This window comes from Anarrhichthys ocellatus, unplaced genomic scaffold (genome assembly GCF_004355925.1).
Source record: "Anarrhichthys ocellatus isolate YVR2014 unplaced genomic scaffold, GSC_Weel_1.0 scaffold10, whole genome shotgun sequence".
In the NCBI taxonomy this organism is placed as follows: Eukaryota; Metazoa; Chordata; class Actinopteri; order Perciformes; family Anarhichadidae; genus Anarrhichthys; species Anarrhichthys ocellatus.
This window is the reverse complement of record NW_022280040.1, coordinates 6,306,679-6,327,873: the sequence shown is the minus strand read 5'-3', so window position 1 is coordinate 6,327,873 and position 21,195 is coordinate 6,306,679. Positions and strand designations below refer to the sequence as shown.

General features: G+C 42.2%; 1 protein-coding gene across 3 annotated transcripts in view; it reads right to left on the bottom strand.

The window, feature by feature from the left end:
* The window catches only part of malrd1 (MAM and LDL receptor class A domain containing 1), a 45,051-nt gene that overhangs the window by 17,631 nt on the left and 6,225 nt on the right, over positions 1-21,195 (bottom strand). For all 3 annotated transcript variants that reach the window (XM_031850373.1, XM_031850371.1, XM_031850372.1), the window contains exons 5-20: positions 20,292-20,388; positions 18,344-18,475; positions 17,366-17,512; positions 15,835-15,940; positions 14,914-15,281; positions 13,499-13,944; positions 12,264-12,351; positions 11,973-12,152; positions 11,701-11,857; positions 10,710-10,866; positions 10,503-10,613; positions 9,617-9,830; positions 9,278-9,525; positions 7,304-7,592; positions 3,119-3,364; positions 1,845-2,002 (exon numbers count right to left, since the gene is read on the bottom strand). In XM_031850373.1, the coding sequence (XP_031706233.1) occupies positions 1,845-2,002; positions 3,119-3,364; positions 7,304-7,592; positions 9,278-9,525; positions 9,617-9,830; positions 10,503-10,613; positions 10,710-10,866; positions 11,701-11,857; positions 11,973-12,152; positions 12,264-12,351; positions 13,499-13,944; positions 14,914-15,281; positions 15,835-15,940; positions 17,366-17,512; positions 18,344-18,475; positions 20,292-20,388 (3,144 nt within the window). The remainder of the gene's footprint in view (positions 1-1,844; positions 2,003-3,118; positions 3,365-7,303; positions 7,593-9,277; positions 9,526-9,616; positions 9,831-10,502; positions 10,614-10,709; positions 10,867-11,700; positions 11,858-11,972; positions 12,153-12,263; positions 12,352-13,498; positions 13,945-14,913; positions 15,282-15,834; positions 15,941-17,365; positions 17,513-18,343; positions 18,476-20,291; positions 20,389-21,195) is intronic.

Here is a 21,195-nt window from a genome sequence, read left to right as displayed (position 1 = left end):
TGTGAGTGATTCCGTCGCCTCGTTTTTTATGTGGAGGTCTAACCTTCTTTAAAAGGCCACATTTTACATTTTCCACCTAAACATGAACAAGCAACACATGTGAAATAGTTCCACATGCATTCATCATCCCCCCGTCTCTCACAGAGACACACAATCAATCAAACAGCCAGTGGGCTTCACTGAAAGACCGCTCCTATAAATTTGAATCATGGGATTTGCCCGGTGTTATCCTGTCTGCTCCACATGCACTTTAATGTGCAATCAATACTATAGAGTAGGGCGGTAGTATTTGGATAATTCAAGTCAAAACAGTCAGAACATACAATGTTCTTTCTGACCCCATTGGTTCCAATTAACTAAAATAACTAAAACATTAAATTCTGCACTCCACGATTATTTTTGTAAAATAAATATCACAGAAATTGAACTTGCATTTTTTTCTTTTTTATGATTTATGGCATCATAACTGTGTTATACGGAACAAAATACATTTGTGAGTTCTCCCTTCTTCTAACCACTGGTTGTGCAGTTTCCAAAGAGGTGTAGATGTTATAATTTGCAGTAAATAAAACGAGGCAACAGTGAGTAAAATGTGAAGGGAGCAAAAAGAAAAACGTCCTGAAACAGCTTGGGGTTGAGAGGGTTAGGTGTTCTTAATCAGCTGAGTATTGTAGGAACACTGCATTTGTTGAGGACTATTTACATATTAAAATACAGTCTTTGGCGATACAGGTCATACCTCAGTGTTGTTTTTGGTCTTCATGTGGGATTTGTGGAGAACAACAAAGAAAATGTTGTGAGCCATATTATTTATATCCATCGTTTTAATGTTTACTGTCCTCAACCACTTTGAACTGAAATTCATGTTTGGTTTTGTTCTTTTTATGGCATATATGTTTACAATAAGAAAAACTAAATATACATTTGGATTAAAGCGCAAGTCTTAAAGTACTGATGGAGCTTTTACTAAGAGAATAAGTTCGATTGTCTCACGTAAAAACAATCGCATCATGAGCTCTGTTGCCTCTGTGACTTGCCAGCTGCAGCATGACACAGTGTAATTTTTTGCAAGAGCAATGAAATGCAAATTCCGCAGGGTGGGACACGTCTTGCCGTTTGAGGAAAAAAAAAATAAAAGCACAAATTTGCATGATAATTTGCCGACGTGTTCTGAAAACGGTTTCTGCAGCGCACACAAAGACGCCATAGCAATCATGCTCGTGCTGTGCATTGCGAGACAAATTTGATCACTTTCACACACAGTCACAGATTGAAAAATTAATCTACTCTGGCACAACTCCCGCACCTTGACCTTGAGTTGTACCTGATGAAGTTAAATGAGGCTGAGAGACCACACACACCACAGGCTGGAGGCACAGTAAATCACAGCAGAATTTCAATGGCAGCAAAAGCTGCAAGCAGAAACCTTAATCCCTGAAAGTCAGCCATACATGCACAAACTGGATGGAGGAATGCCAAACAAGCAAGACGCCTTGAGGACTGGCTGGTGTGTGTGTGTCTGCCCAGATGGTGAGGTGAGGCTGCTCTGTGCCCCATGACTCACCGCAAACCACCGCCACAGATCCAAAAGAAACTGAGGGATTGACAGCCGCACCTCTCGTTTCATCAAATCCCTGACACCACTAGACAGCAGCGCTAATATGACACGATTACTGTCATCGTTAATATGATTTAATATGATCTGGCTTTGATAACCACGCTTGATGGAAAGACAGGTCTGCAGGGGTTCGTTTTGAAAAAACTATCATGAACTGGCATCAGTTAGATCCATCATTTCCTATCACGAGTGCGTGAGTCGAAACACTCCCCTGCAGGTGGTTTACCTTGATCAGCAGACGGATTGTTCCCGAAGCCATGTGGGAAATGTAGTACCAGAAGGAGAGCTTGCAGATGGCGCTCGACTCCTTCCACACAGAGCTCCGAATATGAGCCTTATCGCCTTTGAGTCCCACCGGTGTAGCTTCCAGATAGAAGAAATGACCTAAAGAAAATAAAGAAGAAGGAGTGACGGAGGAGAAGGGCAGCGATCGAGGGAGACGAGGCAAAGAGTAATTGATAACCATCACTGTGGGACCAGCTCTTGCAGCCGGTGACAAATTACAGCACTGTCATTACCATTGTGGTCAAGGAGTAAGAGCGAGGGGGTCGCAGAGTAATCGCTGACACATCCGCTTATATCTCACTGCCTTTCCGACACCCGGGGACCACTCTTAAAGCTCCTCAGTCGAGTCGAGGTCACAAAGAAAGGAGAAAAGGGAGTGCATCTGTTCATTCATGTGTCTTTCTATGTGGCAATTCATTTCCACATAACTAATAATTTCAAAAAAGCTTTTTATAATTATAACTTTCAGGACTGAGCGTAAACATCACACAGGATTCCAATTGAAAGTTCTAATCCTTCAGATCTTCATGAAATTAAACCCCGTTTTTTATATTGTTCATGGTCTGGATTTTTTCAGCAATTATCTCACTAGTTCTAATTGTTAGTGATGGTGTCCGCCAATCCCGCTCTGGATTCAGGACGCCTCACAGGAAACGAGGCGTGCAACATGTAATGCAGCGTTTCTGTTTTTAATGACATCTCGTTGATATCGGCCTCACTGTTCACTCTCACACAGCCGCATCAGAGAGGCATCGACTTTAAGATGATTGGGGGAAGCAGCTCCACAAGTTGTGTGAGCAAATGTACATACGAGTTTATTTATTGATAATGGAATAATGGAGTATAATGGAATTACAGGCCTAGTCGCCCGGCATCAATCACCTTAAGGCCCACCTGCTGCTGTACATTGATTTAGTCATGAATTAAACAATGTGGAGAGCTACCGCAGCATTTCACGTTTAACAAATACGATTTATTTATTTTTTATTTATTTTTTTAAATCAGCTCCGTTTCATTCCCTCTGATCATACAAAACCACCCAGAAGCGAAGGTGCACTTCAATTATACAATGGCAATCTGAAGAGGATGCTAGAACAGCAAGGAACTTCATTTTAATGAGAAATCTTGAGGATTTTACAACTTTTAAATGAGTTGACGGTTTAAGTGTGTATGGATGACGCACAAAATATGTCAAGGCAAATTGTGAGCACGTACCACTTTCATCCATCAACGTGTGATCGTATGGAGGCCGTACGCTGTTCACAGATCCCGTCCCCAGCCTCAAATCAAAGTTATCGGCCAGGGAGCTCATCCAGCCACAGCGGCCGTTCTCAAAGGAGCAGGAAGTCCCACAATCCTTTTCATCAGTGCCATCGCCACAGTCATCTGTGAAGTCACAGCTCTGCCCCGGAGTGAAACACCGGCCATTTTCACAAGGCAGGGAGCCTGAAGGACAGGACCCTGGAAATAAGACACACACACATAGAATATCATTCAGACTGATGGACAGAGACAGCTACAGACTGGCCGTGTTGGTTTCCTAATATGTAAAGTAAAGTGTTTCCCAGCAAGGACTTGGTCTTTTTCTATCTACTGTGTGCTTCACCAAACTTAACAGCACCCCAAGACTTCAGTATTAACTTCAGAGCACAAGAAGTCAACTCAAGAGTGGGGAGACCATCTGCATGCAGCATCAGTGTCTCTTTAAGAAGCTTAAGAAGACAATGAAGCATGGAGACAAATCTGCAAATCATAGGGTGGCAGTGCTGCAGGAGGCTGTAATCTGCTTCTTTTGGCGCCAGGCATTCCAGGGGGGGGGGAGGGGGGGTCAGTGCTTGGTTTTGGGGAGTGTTAGAAAGGGAGATGAGGCGTGATGCAGCGGGGTGGTCCCTGTAAGTAAAAAGGAGAGAAAGGGGTAGAAGTCCCTCCTGATCCTTTGTTCTTCTTCAGATGCACAGGACCAGAAGCGATGTGCCCCAACAAAAAGGCACAGAGGAAGCCAGGAAGCCACGGCTCCCGACTGTGAAGCTGAGCTGCCTCACCACCTGATGTGCAGCATGCCGGTGGATTAATTTAAAGAAAAGTGAAAGGTTGGAGCTAATAATTTAAATCTCTTTAGATATGCAGTTCTTCACCTAAATGTACTCATTTGTCCTCATTAACTCCAGTACACATGTTGTTACATGGATAACTCTGTGGCTCTGCATTGCTGTGTGTAATGTGACCCACTGTCCTCACAGTCATGGTCAGTCACCCTGGTTGGCACACTGCCCCCTGGTGCAGGGATGTTACCCCGGATCAACTTTTGATCTTACTTCTGGAATTAAAAGTCTGACTTCTAAAGTGAAGGATGTTGTCCAATCGGGGTGAAAGGTGAAAGGTGCCGCATGCTCCATTGTATTGTCCATGTTTTACATTTCTAATCTTTTAATAACGTATAAATAAAACTGAAGCTTCATCATGTTCCTGGTCCCCGACGCTCTTTGTCCTGCTCCATGACACACAGATACACAGCGACAGCATCAAAACCACATTGCTCTTACAGTACGGTACAGTAGCCTCGTGTAGGTAAGCAGAGAGGACAGAAAATTAGAAACACCTCTGAATGTAAAGTACAAGAACATCTTTAACTATGACCTCAATAATAAACATACGATTCATCGTCAAAAAGTGAACATTATGAGCTTCGCAAAGGTAGAATTTATGTATCGTGTGTTGTATTGGCCTGCATTAGATTGTACAGCTGTACCCAATAAACTGTGACTGTGTACAGTAAATGCTCTTTAAGCCTTTCTTCAGACATGACAGGACATTTACAGCTAGAACCACGTGCAAAATGATATGCGGGGAGAAGAGATTGCCAATCGAAGCCTTAATTAATGACCATGGTTCTCTTGTAGTGGATGTAATGCATTGTCTCATCACTTTCATTATTCATTAGGTAAGGATTTCTGCTGCTGCCCAGTTTATAAAGGCCAACAGTGCTCTGGCAGAGACTGGCAAGACGTTAAATTGGGACTCTTTCTGATTTGCTCATGTTATTCTTTCATGCAGTTGGTATACATACACATACATGCATAGTAGTCTCTGAAGGTGCTAAATCTATGTTGACAGCGCGTTGTTGTTAAAATGGTTTGCAGGGTATTCTACACTTTAGTTAAAGCAAAGATAAAATTCCCAGCCATAAAAACAACAACAACATGCATTGTGTCTCACCACTCCATCATATAAATAAGTATTATAGAATGAAGCAGCGGAGGAAAATGCCCCTGAGGCGCTTCAGTTTATAATTACAGTTCCTGCTGTCTTTGTCTCATCAGTACGGGACGTTCTCTGCAGCTTGCAGCCGCTAAGGAGACACTCCTCTCTCTCGCCCGGCATGAGCTTCACCGTCAGGGCAGCGGTGCTGCTCCCCGTCTTAACCTTCAAGGAATACTACTCTCACAGACTCACATCCCTCTCTACTTCCATCCCGCATCATTTGCTCTGCTTTTACTCGTTCCGAAAATTACCCTGTCATGTTTTGAAAAAAAAGAAAAGAAAATCATCTGCCCTTTCTCCAAGGATGCTTTGTTTCAAAGACACGGTGAACGCTTAAAGCAGAGTAGGATAGAAAGATAAACAGCATTTACATTGAAACATCATTAGCATGCAGACCTGCGTTTAATCTAAGCGAGGCCGCACACTTCTGCTGCTGGACAGAAGTCTTCTTCAGCTCATCTCAAAAAGACAAGGAGACTCCTGCAGAGGCCACACAGCTTCACCGTTTCTGAGCACAGACAATCCAGAAACTCTCTTCTCCCAGACATCCGATACAGAAGAAAAGCAATAAAATGAATAGGCCAATTATAGCCACGGTAACAATGGCAATAAATCAGCTCTTGATCATTTCTTTCACCTCTTAAAGGGTTCCCTCTAAAAGAATGTAAAGGATGCAGACAAACTACGAATAGATGAATAGTTACCAGCTCTGAGATAAAGGGTTTGCTTTACTCAGTGCTAAGACAGACAGTGACTAACGGGACCACAGTCAAACAAATGTTTCAGAGCCTTTGAGTTTTTCCCTGTTGAAAACTGAGGATTTTCAAGTTTAACACCCATACAGTATATGAGTGTTTGCGCCATGTTAATAACTAAGAGACAATTTCCAGGAGGTCTGACACATCTTTTGGTCATGACTATGTAGACTAGCTGAATTTAATTTTGTTTTCTTTATAAAAACAATTGCATGCATTTCTGAAACTGCCGGTTCTCTTCTTCCACATGAAGATACGGTTCTTATACGCCAGCAGCCAATAATCTTCTTATTGCTCATTTAACAGCACACTGTCATAGTGAAAGTCTTCAAAATTGCAATTATCTACATTTTAGTAACGCAATATCTTTCCTAAATCAGATAAACAATCTAATTTTGGCACATAGGGCTCCACAGCTGTGTTCTTCAAATGCTGTCAGTCAGAAATATTCTCATGTAGTAAAAACAGCCCTTAAGCGATGCAGCTGTACAGTTATTTACTAAAAGTAAGAAGAAGACTGCCATCCCAGCACTCTCCTTATGGAGTTAAAAAGCTGTAATTGACTGCCTAGTTCTTTTAGGATCAGTAATAAAACCCAATGTAGCAGCTACACAATGGCCTTCATCTGGGCTCTGGTCCTTTGCAGAAACAGACGGGCCTTCTATTAATGCTCCAGTACGAACAAGCCAGCCTTTTCACTTGGATTCTTGTTTTTCTTGTTAAGCTGTCTACACAGCTTAAAGGAATACTTCACACCCGACATAACCATACCTGCGTTACCTCGAATTCTTGAAGGAAACCGTTTCTCGCATGCCTCCATGTTGAACAGAGAATCAAAAAAATGCACTATGCTGCACGAGTTGTGCGAGTCTGTAATTCGATTTTTTTTGTATAGTTTTGCCGTTGTTAAACACGAGCCCCATTCACTACAATTCATCAAGACTTTTGTTTCTTTTATTCTTCGTTCGCAGCGGAGGCATGCAAGTTTTCTTCAAGAATTCAAGGTAATAATTGTGAGTAATTGATATAGAAAAATCGTCATTTTGTGGTTGAAGTGTTTCTTTAACTGCTCCTGTTCATCTTCTGGGGACCATGACTGTAAGATTTAATAGCAAACCATTTAATAGTTGTTGAGATACTTTAGTCCAAACCAAAGTGACATTGTGTTCTTGTATAATGAAGAACTATTTTGAAAGGCGATTCAAAGAGACCGTAGGATTAAAGTAAATCAAATTTAGTTATAATGTGATGGATGAAAGTCCTGATAACAATATCAAAGAGGAGGAGGTGGGATTCGGTGGGAAAGTAGAGGGAACACAGCTACAGCAGAGGAAAAACTCAGCTCATCATATACAAAACAATGGAGACAAAGTAGAGCGTCTACCTGTAGGAGGCGGAGGAGTGTTGTCCTCTACTCTGGCTGAGAAAGTGAGCAGACACCCTGGAGAGAAAGTGATGTCATCCAGGCAGATGTCACCCTTCGAACTTCGGCCCACCTTGCCCTCGAACACGACCTGAAAGTCCCCGTCATGGCTCAGCGGGATCTCCCGCATCTGCCAGTAGTTGCCCTGATCTCCCGTCAGGTTCATTAAGAGATGAAGACGCCCTTCGCTTCTACTGAACACGCTGAGGGTCCCGATGCCGTCTCCAGACATGTGAAAATAGAAACGCATCTGGACCGAGGAGGGAAAATAATGAGAAATATGTCAAAATAAAGTGTGCAGATGTGAATGATACTTTTCAATCTGTTCTCATTACAACAGAGTAGGACGATTACACAATAGCTGATTCTTGCAGACACATTTGAAGAAAAATATGCAATCAAATGGTTGAAAAAGCCTGAGTTACAGGCATTTACACATTATTACTGACTACATAGACGCACACCGACACTGCTTTCTTTTCCACTTTCCTTTCCTTACAATAACTATTACTCCCCATGGCAGAATATGGAAAGCAACCAGAATAATGGGCAGAGAAAGGTAATTAAGTTTTAATCTAGTTACTGGATCGATGCACTTTTTCCCTTTCAGTCCTTGTCTTATTAAAGATTGGTGAAACAATGTCTCTGTCCATCACACAGAAATGAGACACTGATGCATTTTATAGGCTCTCTCTACAAATGGAGGCGTGTAACAGCCACAGCAGCACAACTACACCCTCCATCTCTGGAGAGAGATTGCCCGTCCTTCTCTCCTTCTCTCCTGCACAGCCCTCCCTTCAGCTTAATTGGTGCCTTTTTGCTGACTGCGTGACTGATTGACAGGTCAGAAGTGGGATAAGACAGAACCAACGGCGCAGAGCAAACCGAGCAGTCAATCAAGACATCGCTCCCGGTAGAGCGTCGGGCTGACAGATGGGAGGACACACACACACACACACACACTTTGTGATTGCTTGTTGAGCTGCAACACAATTTTAACTGCAAGGTTAACAGAATATTTCAACATCTTCACACTAATTTGCTTTCTTGCCGAGAGTTAGATTAGAGTATCAATACCACTCTCATGTATGTCTGCTAAATACGAGGCTACAGCCAGGAGCTTAGTTTACATAAACTTTACACAAAGAAAAAAAAGGGGAAACATAAACACGTTCATTTTGCTTGTTTAATGGTCCAGCACATATCCCCCCCTGAAACCACAACTTGGTTTCAAACTTTGACTTCTAATTTAATTACATTTAATCCGTACAAAGCCAGAGGGTTTATTATTATTATTATTATTATAGCCAAAGCTAGATGTTTCCTCCTGGATTCAGTCTGTATGCGAACGTCTACTTCACATATTTAACAGACAGACACAGGAGCTTTATCGGTCTTCTCATAAAGTCAAACTAAAAAAAATGTTGAATTCAGCTCTTCGTGTACATTTTCTTACGGAAGAATACATCTCTGGTGAAATGTATAGAAATTGTAAGTTGGTCAGTGTTACTTTTTGTTATTTCCTAAACTAAAATGATATTCTAAATTGCATCTATGAGGTTTACAGCTGATTCCAACACCGTTTCTGCTGCTTCTTTAGTCCGAAGAACACTTAATAACATACTGTTTAAATATATAATATGAAGCCACATGAGTGCTAATGTTTTATTACATTTTTTAGTGTGTCTTTAACTTTTTCCATCTATTCTGATGGTTATAGTTTTTTGTATTTCACTTCTACTACTGTAGGTGGTAAATTTTTATTTGAAGCTACATAGTCGATGCAGAACTTTTGTTCTCAACGGAGCATCTGTGCAAAAATAAAGTGTCAACATACTGATCATCCAGTAGTTAAACTCAAAAGTTTACAGAATGAAGTAAAAATAAGCATCCGTCTTTAGTCTTGTTGTTGCTGCACTTGGACCTCTGCCTCACCTTGCACTGTGAGCTCCTGCGGCTCAGTAAGGGTCCCGATATGCGGGCGGCGTCTCCGATTGCCTGAGGGAAGGAGCTCTCCAGGTAGAGGTAGTGGCCCGAGGGGTCTCTCAAGGTGTGGTCATTTGATGGCCCCGTGCCAACTGTGGGGGTGCCGCCCGCTTTGATCAGCCAATCAAAGTCATCCTGTCGGCACTGGCGCCAGGAACAGAGGTCAAACTCAAAGCTGCAGCGCGCACTGAAGCCCTCTGAAAGACAGCAATACAAAGTTAAATCTCTCCAGGCGATCTGTTATCTGAAAATGTGTCTTTTGCAGGGTGTCATGAGAGGAGGCCTCACTGCAGATGTGGGCGTCCTCGTCAGAGTTGTCCCCGCAGTGGTTGATGAAGTCACACAGGTTGTCCTGAGGGATGCAGTGGCCATTAGCGCAGGCGTACTGCTCAGGTGTACATGGCTGGTCTGAAGGAAGAGGAGGGGAGCAGTGCAGGAAGCTGACATCATCTATCACCACATCGCCCATGTAGCTGATCCCTCGCTTCGCCCTGAACACCACCTGACAGAGAACAACAAAGAGAAGATCTTAATCCAGTCTGTCATATAAACATAATCACGTGTATTTTTAGACACCTGAGTTGACGCTTAACATCACAAGATGTTGTGATGTTAAGATGCTGCTGCTATGAGTGATGTTATTCTGCTGTCAGTTGATGAAGCGCTCAGAGAAAAGGAGAAAAGGGCACTTGGACTCATAGCTCCGTAGTGTGAAAAGGCCATTCCTTCAGCTGCAGATTATACCATCAGCGCAGATCTCACTATGTCCGGTCTGACAAAGGTTAACGTGCGTCAGTTAAAATGTGCAACAGCGCTCGGTAGTTGGTCAAAGAGACGACAGGTCCAGTGCAATGACACAGGACCTCGGTCTGTGTGGTCACACTGACCGAAAATAACCTCAGCAGGCAGACACCAGGAAGGGATTGCAACTCTGATTACCGTCACACTCACAAGTCAAGACTCATTAGACTGAATTAGACTCAATCAATTCATTGATCATCAAGTCTGCGCATACAATTTAGCCTGCCATGACAGAAATTAGACCAGTTATTGATGTGCACTGGAGTAACCTCAGAGGATGTCTCTCAAACTAAATGGCAATAATCTGAAAAGCATGTCTATAGTTGTAAAAGTGATAATGACGCTGAAATCATGTCTCTAATGATTTACAGACCTGGAAGTTGTTTGATAATCCCCAAAACACTTCTCCTCGTCTCCATTTGTTGCCCTGGGTACCAGTCTGAGACCAAACCTCACGAGTGACGTTTCCATACTTCAACAGCACCTGCAAATATAGTGAGAATAATAGACGAGTTTTCTGAAGAACCCGTTACACGGATTGCAATTCTCCCGATGAATACGGTATTTTTGCTCGTCTTACTTGCAGTGATCCCACTGTGAACCCGCTCATGTGGTACCAAAACACCAGGGTGCACTGGGGCCCAGTGGAGGAGATGGGAGGTGTCTGGAGGTCCGTGGTTTGATCGTAGCCGCCGTTTGAACTGTCTGCACACATGTACCAACCCTCTGGACCGCCTCTATCAGAGGAAACACAGGAAGCACAGAACAACATCAGAATTATGTCCAACAGTGGATTTTGGGTTGGGTTTGGTTTGTTGTACACCCGAGTGAAATTAGGTCATTGTTTTTATTTTCTTGTATACAAGTATTACTAGTAAGTAACTAGTAGTAGTAGTAACACTACTGCTCTGAGGAAGACCTCTGGACACGAGATGTGGCTTGTCTTGGGTTAAATAAGACGCAGCTTCCCCTCTCCATTTCACTCATGACTTATCGATAGAGAGCGAGTCGAAGGTGTTGCAGGAGCGAGGAAGGAGAGTTTCAGCTAAAGGGCCTGAGGGAAGAAATGTCTGGAATCTAGTGGTGAAAGTGCCAATTTCTGCTCCAACTGGTGACTCAATAAAACATAGATAAGCTTATCAGGTCGGTCTATCCGCTATAGATGGGTCATACTCACTCGGCTCACAGTACATTTAGCTTTTAGTAAAGTAAGAAGTCATAAAGCTTTCCTTTTTTCTACTTTTTCTTGAAATCCCATCCCTACTCTTTACTTGTCTATAGATTGGTTGAGTCTTTAGTCTACTTAGTTATCTCTTCTACAAGAGTTGTGATCATTTTAGGGACATTTTGTTTATTTCTTTTCATCAACCATTATTTTCCCGCATTAGTCTTTCATCATTTTATCTATAAACTGTCAAATAAAAATGTCCATTATAATGTCCAAGAATCTAAGATTGCATTTTCCAATTGCTTGTTTTATCCAACCAACTGTGTAAACTGTAGTTGCAGATGAATTGATTAATTAATTTTTAAGATATTACTGTCACATTAATAGATCTGGGGGTGCTCACAGGGTGTGGTCATTAATAGGTCGGTGGTACTGCTCTCCATCATGAATACTCTCCCCTTGGTCAGGTGACCAGCGAAACGCGTGGATTGGGACCAAAGAGGAGTCGACGCCGTTCCAACCACAAGTATCGCCGCCTTCAAAATCGCACCGTTCCTTCACTGGAGAAAGAGAAACGTGAATAAGCCCAAGAAGGGAGGGGCAGGACATAAGACGCAGCACTGTAATTAAATCTTTCAATGTAGAAATTCTGAGTGGAGGAAATAAATATTTTACCACAGTTTTCTTCATCCGAGCCATCAGAACAATCCCGCCTGAAGTCACACACTTTGCTGTTGGCAACACACTCCCCATGCGCCCCACACACGAACTCTCCATCAGGGCAGCTGTGGGGCTGAACTGTGGGGGCTGGAGTGGTCACTGCAGGGGTGGTGGTGTTCGCCGTGGGGAGCTCTCCTGGATCAAAGCACGGTTCAAAACACAAATCAACAGATGAAATTTGAAAATGAGTAAACACAGACATTGCCCTAAAAAGTTACAATTCCCTGCTATGGCAGAATTATTTACCATCATATGGGTCGCAGTCCAGGAAGGAAAGGTCATCAATGGCAATGTCCCCATTAAAATCATCTCCCACTGTACCTTCTATCACAATCTGACAAAAGAGAGAGAGTCAAAATATACACAAGACAAGAAGTGGAACATAATTTAGAAATATTGAACGGAGAGAGTCTGATATTAGCTTTCAAAGAAAACAGCTTGAACCTCAGAAATGAGAAAACGTTTTCTGCTGATAATGTTGTTGTAGTACATGTGCATTGCAGAATAAACAAAGAAAGCCTGTTTAATGTGTATATGAAGCACTAGTAGGTTTTAGAAAGTCACATTAGCATGATTCAAGCAGCAGTGTTTCGCAAGCATGTTTTGAAATATTTTTCCAATAAGAAGCCATTTCCACTTACTACCGTGGCAAACGGCTTTGGAAAAAATTGAATTAACTTTAATGCTCCTAAGCTCATTGTTGTTTTTTTAGATGTGGTTACACTGGTCATATTAAATCTCAAATGCAAATTCAGAAGGAGTGAGTTGGTACAGTTGACTACCGGTATCTTGAAATCAAAAAATTGTCCCCTTGCGGGATTGATAAAGTAACTATCTATCTATCTACTTTGCAATGTTGTGGCAACATGCCCACTGTGGGAGCCAATGGACCAGCCGGACTCTGAATTCAATTCATCAGTGTCGCTTCTATTTTTCATTTTTACCCTTTCTGCGGTCAGTTAACTTGACTAACGGAGCTCCTGTTTTCAATGATATAAGGGAGAAAAGGCCTTTAACTGCCTGTCACGTTATACTCACTCATGAGTAATGACAGCAGAACATCCATCTTGGAGGGATCAATGTCGAGTAGAAGCTATTAAATACATCATGCAAAGCTGTGGTGCACTCTTAAAAGCAGGCTCTTTACTTCAACTAGTGGTTCATTGTTGCCTGCTGGGGAGCTGTGGTTACCTGTCGCTCATGTCCGTCTTTGTTTACACAAGGGGAAGGATTACAAATGATTTAATGCAGGATGTGATGTGACTCCAAGTGGTATTATTGTAAACTACCCAGCAGCACATAATGAAATGAAACATCAAAGGCATATCTGAAGCATATTCCGTCTTTCTGCTCATTGCAAAGTAAAAAATAGCATTTGATGACAGAGATCTTTTGAACACCCTCAATGAGGCCGAAGCGTAAAAACAGATTAAAACATATTGTATTCCCCATGTTGGATCAATTTCTGGAACATCAGTTACCTGGAAAGGCCGAGCGCTGGTGAGGAAGAGAGTCTTCCTGTGCCATAAGTTTCCTTGTGGTCCGTATCGTACCCACAGCATATGCCCACGGCCTGAAGTGATGGTCCTGAGGTACACTCCCAAGCAGAACACATGTGAGCCGAACATGTGGTAGTGGAAGCGGAAAACACAGTGGGGGCGGGACCTGGACGCGTCCTTGCCATACTGGTTGGTGGGTTGGAAGACTCTGCTCAGCAACACAGCGGTGTCTTTGAACCCCTGGGGGACAGATGACTCGATGTAGAGGTAGTGGCCGTGGGTGGTGCCCAGTGTGTGGTCCTTCCAGGGCCCCGTGTTAATGGTCGGAGTGGGGCCTTGGATGCGGGTCCAGTCAAACACATCTCCTCCACTCTGTTCCTGTTTCCAGCTGCATAGCCCGTGTTCAAAGTTACACTGCAGCTCTGGAGCTGTGAGACAAGACAGGAAATGAACACTGGAGCCAGAAAATATTGTACTTTTTTCAGTTATTTGACAACTATAATTACAATAGCTTAAGATTTAACACAATAAGCATATTATTTTGATAGAATTATGATATAATTTTTTTTAAATTATAGGATAGCATATCATAATTTATTTTATAAAATGCCACAAATAATGAATATAGTTTGTCATATAAATGTCATAACGAAGTCATAGTACAGCATGTCAAAAAATGTCATAAAAAAGTAATTTTATAGTCTGCCATTAAGAATGCTCATAGCACAGTGTACCATAGAAAATGTCAAATGTTAGAGATTTAACAGTATATAAAATAGTTCAAATTGGCGCTACCTTGACCAGCTACAACAATACAACTTACACGACAATGCATCAGTAATAATAATCAAATTAATTTATAATAGTATAACAGCTACACGGGATGTTTTATATTTGATTCTGTACATTTTTGCTGTTCAATGCAGGCCTTTTACTTGAAGAGTTGATGTAGCCTATAACATTGTCAGATTCCCGATGGACAGTTTAAAAGACAATCTTTCTTTTATCCCACAGATTATTCTTACTCAACAAGACCTGGCGCCTAAATTACCTGAAATGCAACTCTTACACTAACAGTTCAGTCTACAATTGGCTATGCTATGCTTATAGCAGCTAATGTAGCCTCAATCTGCTAGCCTCAAGCAGAGTCCTGGTAAACTCTAATTCCACAGATAATTTTTTATTTTCAAACTTGTAGTTTTCGGCCCCGCAAGTGGTGCACTTGAGGCCATTTATTTTGTTCTGGAGCCATGAAAGGTTTACTTTTTTAATTTATTCAGTAGTACTCTAGACCTGTAAACAGACCTTGATGTGTAAAATTGGTGGAGTTCCTCTTTAGTAAAAGATTGAAGTATTTCTTTCAACACTGAAAATTTGTAATCAGGAGAGACACTCACAACATCCCTCCTCGTCGGATCCATCCCCACAGTCATCCACAAGGTCACAGAGCTGCAAGTGCTCCATGCACGCCTTAGTATGCACGCAATGGAAATGTGTGTGGGTGGGGCACTCGGCCACTGCAGGGGGCATTGAACAGTTCTTGAAGGTAATATCGTCCAGGGCGGAGATCCCATCGAACACACCGAGGCTGATCTTAGCCAGAGCGATCTGGAAGGGCTGAGTGATGCGTCCCAGCTGTACGGTGACCTGGTTCCAACTGGTTCCCTGGTCGTATAAAGTCCTCCATATGACAGTTCTGTTTTGGACCCCATTGATGCGAAGGTACATATCTGCGGCCCCCACGGATATACCCGAGTTATAATGCCTGAAGGAGACGAGGTAGAGATGGAAGGTAAACATTTTACAGACAATAATATTGATTATATATGGCATTATACTTTTGAAATGATTTCCTCACACCAGGTACTGTAAATCACAGATTCCTCTTGTGATGATGCATATGCTTGCAGGATATTATACATGAGGGCTTTTGATTACTATGCAGAAAGAAAATGAAATGTATAAACCTCTAGCCCCTCTCTGCCAGGAGTACCCCTCCAATCATCCAGTGGAAAAATAAAATATGTCACTTGACATAAACTTTTAGGGGCCGCAAAGCCGTCAAAACATGATAGATTCGGATGCGCATCTTCTCATTGTGTTTGACTGTGAAATAAGAGATGCTGAGAGAGCAGAGCTGAGACGGGTGAAATGATGGTCGGGGGAAAGGGAAAAAGATCAAGAAAAACACAAAGGAAGAGACACAGCAAGCGGAAAAAGTCTGAAATTCCAGGTGGATCTCCATATTCTGGTTATGATAACGAGTCATGTTGAACAACTTCACAGAGTGGAGGAGGAAGCTACACTGGGATTCTCACCAGAAGGTCATGGTACACCCGGATGCAGATTGTTTGAACCAGGGTCCTCTGAGAACAGCCCTTGGATAAAGACTGCTACTGTTCTTCAATATAAACATGAAGTGTCCTGCAATGAGTGAGACAACAATTACTATTCAAACCATATCAATGTCTACTTCATTACACACACCCCCACATTGCCGCTAACAACTTGTTCCGCCAGACGGTGAATCACCTTTGGAAAAAGCTAGAACTGTGACGGGTTCAGACAGAATATTAGACTTCAACGCCTTCGCTCATCGTTGTTGGTGCCAGACGGGTCAACTCATCCTCTCAGATACATCTCACCCTTTTAGTGTACAACAATGTCTACCGAGTATATTAAGACTCATGGGATAGACAAAACGTACCCTGTCGACTGCAGAGGACGATAGCAAGGCTCGTTTGTTAAGAGCCAGGCTGCAAATGCACAAACGGCTGCTCGGCGCAGCAGTGATGTGCAGCGGGCAATTTCATTTCACACAGCTCATCGAACCATGCTGGTTTACCCTTTTGCACACATGAAGGTGTAACCATTTACACTGCACACACGCACACACACGCTTTAGATTAAGCTCATCAGCTAGCTAACAGTTGGAGTGGTGGTTATTTCTTTGAAATCATTCTTTATATGGGAAAACAAATAATAGTCAGATTCATATGTTGACTAAATTTTGACCTAATATGTACAAGACTATACTTCATTGATCCTTGGGGGGAAATTCACATGTTATAGAGGCACAGAGACGGTTACTGTGTTTTGGCTGTGTCCACTCTGATCAATGATTCACAGTATGAGGCGGTGGTGTGCTGAAGCTGTAACTTGCAACTGCCAAGTCAAACACAGCTTGAACGCCACCACATACCTGCACATTGTTTTGAATCTTTGAATAGTCAGTCACATTTTTTCTAAGCCTTCACACAGATGGTCTCCCTAGGATATGTGTCATTTCACAAAGCATCTTTTCACAACATGTTCACACAAACAAATGGTGCTGCTAAAAAAAAACCTGCATGTTATCAAGACAACTTACAACAAGATTCCTCGTTAGATCCTTAAAGCCAGCCTAACAGTTACATGTTTTTTGGAAGTGTGCCTGAGTATAAAGATGTGGCGAGGCTAAATATACAGTTAACTGTTGTGGAACATAAAACTGGGAAAGACAAGCATAGTATTGTGTATTGCAGTGAATGACTGGGTTTTAATATGCAGAATGGGTACAGCATATGTCGCTTTCTATTATTCAGATGGCTGAGAAAGCATTTCTCCATGAAGTGCTTATCTCCCAAAAACACACAGACGAGGGATTTTCTTTCCTTCCACAAAACCTTGATATGCTCTGTAGATGATATTATATATTGCCGGTTATTTCTGACCAAACACCCGGACACAGTGAAATCATCTCATTGGCTCAAAACATTTCTATTCTTATTCCAGTGACTGGTGATGGCAACTTCATATCACAGATGGCAGCATTGCTGCTGAACATATGTGGTGCGTTTGTTTCTGTACCCTCAGTGCTGTTGGTAGAGTGGTCCAGAGGTGGTGGGTGGTAGTCTGAAGGCACCTCCACAGAAGAGCCCCGGACCCAGTCAAAGCCATCGCCGAGGGTGAGCTCGTACCAGCCACAAGAACCCTCCTCAAAGTCACACTCCGAGGCTGCACGAGTAGAGAGATAGAAAACGAGACTGAAAGTTCATTCTTTTGCGTGGCACTGACTCAAAGCTCCAGAAAAGATACTGTCGGACAATGTGGTGAGATTTCTATGTCAACTTCCGTTTCCCAGGTCAAGAATAAAGTGGAAATTTGTCTCGGTTTCTATACGAAAGGTATGATCTCTCGGTGACATGAAGGATCGAAATACGGCACAAAAAGAAGTGTGTCAACCGTCGTGCAACCAAAACAGGAAGAGGATAATGCTTTTGCTTTCCCTGGTAGCTATTCCCATTTACCAAAGAGTATAAATGTAAGTTCTTTGCAGTAACTATCCACAACTCTTTTTTACAATGAAAGTAGCTAACACTAGCTCCAAAAGCAGCTAGATGATGTAATTTGCATATTGGTGACATCAAAAGGAGGGGATGGAGAGAGCCTGTGCTGTGGGTAGAAGACTGATTACTCTGAGCAGCATGAATGGGAATGAATTACAATATATATATATATACACACAGTAGAATAAATGTATTGCTTTTTCTCTGATGGTCTGAATAAGTCGCTGAATGTGTTACTAGAAGTAGGCTCTGAGGAGAACTGAAAGCAATCTTTGTGACAGCGGCGCCAAGAATAATACCACTTGGAAAAACTCTGAGGAGGGAAAGTTTAAAGAAAAATTTGGAATGGGAATACAAATTTCCTTCCACAGTTTATGAACCTTTTGGTGAGATTGTTTCGTCAACTATTTCAATAAACGTTTTTTAACTTCTGGATAAATCAAACGTACGGATAGGATGTGGATTATTTGAATGGGTTACTTGGCAACAAGGTTCTTACGGCAGTTGGCCTCGTCCTCTCCTCGGGGACAATGTGGGGTGAAGTCGCACACTTTGCTCTCGTCGATGCACTCCCCCCCGCCACAGGCAAACAGCGAGGGAGGGCAGACAGGTGGAGGAGGTGCGCTGCTCTCTGCAACAGGAATCAAAAATGAAAGATTAATACCAGTTATATTATCGTATTCAGCAAGAGTCACTTTGATAACCGAGAGCTAACAAATCAGAAGAACCCCCCCCCAAAAGAGATACAGTTGTTATCACTGACTCCTATCAAGTGATTTTATCATTAAAGAGCACTCATAATGAGTCCAGGGTGGATTAATATAGATGAGCTCAGCTTCATCCAGAGAAGAGCAAGTGCATTAGCTGAGTTATGGAGGATTAGACTCAACTGTGAAGTAATAAGAGAATTTCAGATACTTTGATCAATAGTACGTCCGAGGCCCCATCTCATAAATGACTGAACCCAATTTCATTCTGCTTATGAGTAGTATTGGAAACGTAAAGTCAGAAATTCTCAGTTTTTTAAATTGCCTTTGGCTGGCTATTAAAAAGAAGTCTTTAAACGGTTTCTACTTCAGTTAACTGCAGTAACTTTCTGAACTTGGGCTGACACATGCTGGCAATTATGTGTCACCAAACTGCATTTACTTATAGAAAGAATGAAAGTTGCCCCACCCGAACAGAAGCAAAGCAAAGCATCACAGAGTTGTAGGGGGTTCAAAGCAGTATTAACTGATTTTTTCTGAAAAAAATTGGTCAATACGTTTTTTCAAAGAACGTTTTTCTGCCAGAAAAAGATGCTATATGGACACAGGCCCTCAGAGTGAGAGTGAACCGAAACAGCAAAGTTGTGAGGCAGAAACAAAAAAAATAAAAAAGGTGGAAGACGCTAAAAAGAACCGCTGCATAGAACCGAGTGGAACAGCAACATCAGACGATCAATTCTTTGTCGATTTGTCGCCAATACACCTTCCACATAGCCATATGATCTATTGTTAAAATGAAAATATTGATTATAGCTGCCGCTTTAAGGTATAGTGACAGAGAAATGTCTCTATACATTTTCTCTACAGTGAACTTCAGTTGAAGTGAGGCTAGACGTGTTGCCAAAGACGGGAATCAACGAGGCAGCTCATTTTGGCCTTATGGACCATACTGTAGGGCAACTGTAGCACTCTTGCTACTAATAACAAATACGTAATCCATCCGAAATAAATCCATCTACTTTAGACAGCTTGCCTGCTGACGTTTGCTGGTCATTAATAATAGAATGAGAAAGTAGGCTCACCATATCTCAAACATCCTTGAAGAACTGTGGCGCTTGAGCTCAGACGGTTGACATCCAACCTAAACCTTTGTCATTAATTCAACATCTAGTGCTGCTCCGTCTCCACTCTACACCCTGACCTTGATGCTCTACCAGAGAAAGACCTGATAAAGCTGAAGGCCACATGTAATAGCATAAATGACACCATCAATAAAGCACAACTCTTGTATTACAGACAGAGAGCAGCAACATCCTATATAAGATGAATAATAGCAGCTGTAAAGATGCTATAGTTTGAGCTTGCTAATGAAATACCCGTTTATCACAAAGGCAACATGTAAAAATGATTTCCGGAGTGCTTCATCAAACTCTCCCAGCCAAGATGTTCAGCCGCATCATATTCATTACTGAGTTGCAGGCAGCGCACTACGACGGTCATAAATAAACCGTACATTGTGGCACTGACTGCCCAATGTGCAGTGCAGGGAAATGTGTAGTAAGCACTATTTTAATGATGCAGATATTCTATTATGACTCCCATCCTTTGGTGTCGTCCCCCGTTATTGGTATTCAAAACAGGTTTGTGGTGGTCCGTTTACATGTGGCGATATTTTAGGAAAATGTCAAGGTCTGAACTTGTCCCGTCTATGTAGTGAGATGTTATTAATGGTAGCGGTACCAGGCACAGTCACACAGGCGGGGCTGAAGGATAGGTCATCGATGGCCAGGACCTCTGAGGCTTCGCCGTCAGCTGAAAGTTGCCCTCGAATCACCACCTGGTAGATACACAGAAAACATTCAAGAAGTCACCTCTTTTTTTATTACATTAAAACACTCCGTTTGTGTTTGTGGGCCCTGACATGTGTGCACATTCAGTATGCGTGTGCTTCAGCACATTTGCATGCAGTATGTGATATACTACGTCTGCATGTGTGTGTGTCAACACCGACACTCTGAGGAAAACTAAACTACAGACTCTACAGTTATTGGACAAATTGAAATTTTGACCAGATAATTGCTCTAGACGAAAAAAAACAGCTATTCACTAAAGTCATTACAATTCATCCTAAGAAGGACATTAACTTCCATGACAATCCCCCTAATAGTTGTTTTGTACAGCTACAAGGAGACATTACCATCACCAGAGCCACAAGGCTACAGTAGATAGCTATGGACGTCGCATTTTCTCCGACTGTCACGGTGCTAATAATATCAAAGCTGCACTGATCAAAGTCCACAGACCGGCTTTATCTACACCAGCGGAGTTTTATATCCCCCGTGATTGTGTCATCACGGGGGATGGGAAAGTGCACTCTCAAATACACAATTTTCATTGGTCACACTTGTCAGCTGGTATTTGATTCCTAAAATTGGACTGCGAGGCCATAAAAGTAATACAATTTGTAGGATGATAGCAATGACTGTGTATATATAAATATAACTCTTGATTTAGGATTTCACAGACAGACCAGCGTGTTTATCTGATCCAGACAATGTGCCCTCAGAAAATCTTGGGTATTTCTATCCACGGAGTCACTTCGATATTGTCAATAGAAGCAGCCTTTCAAACTCTTTAATCACAT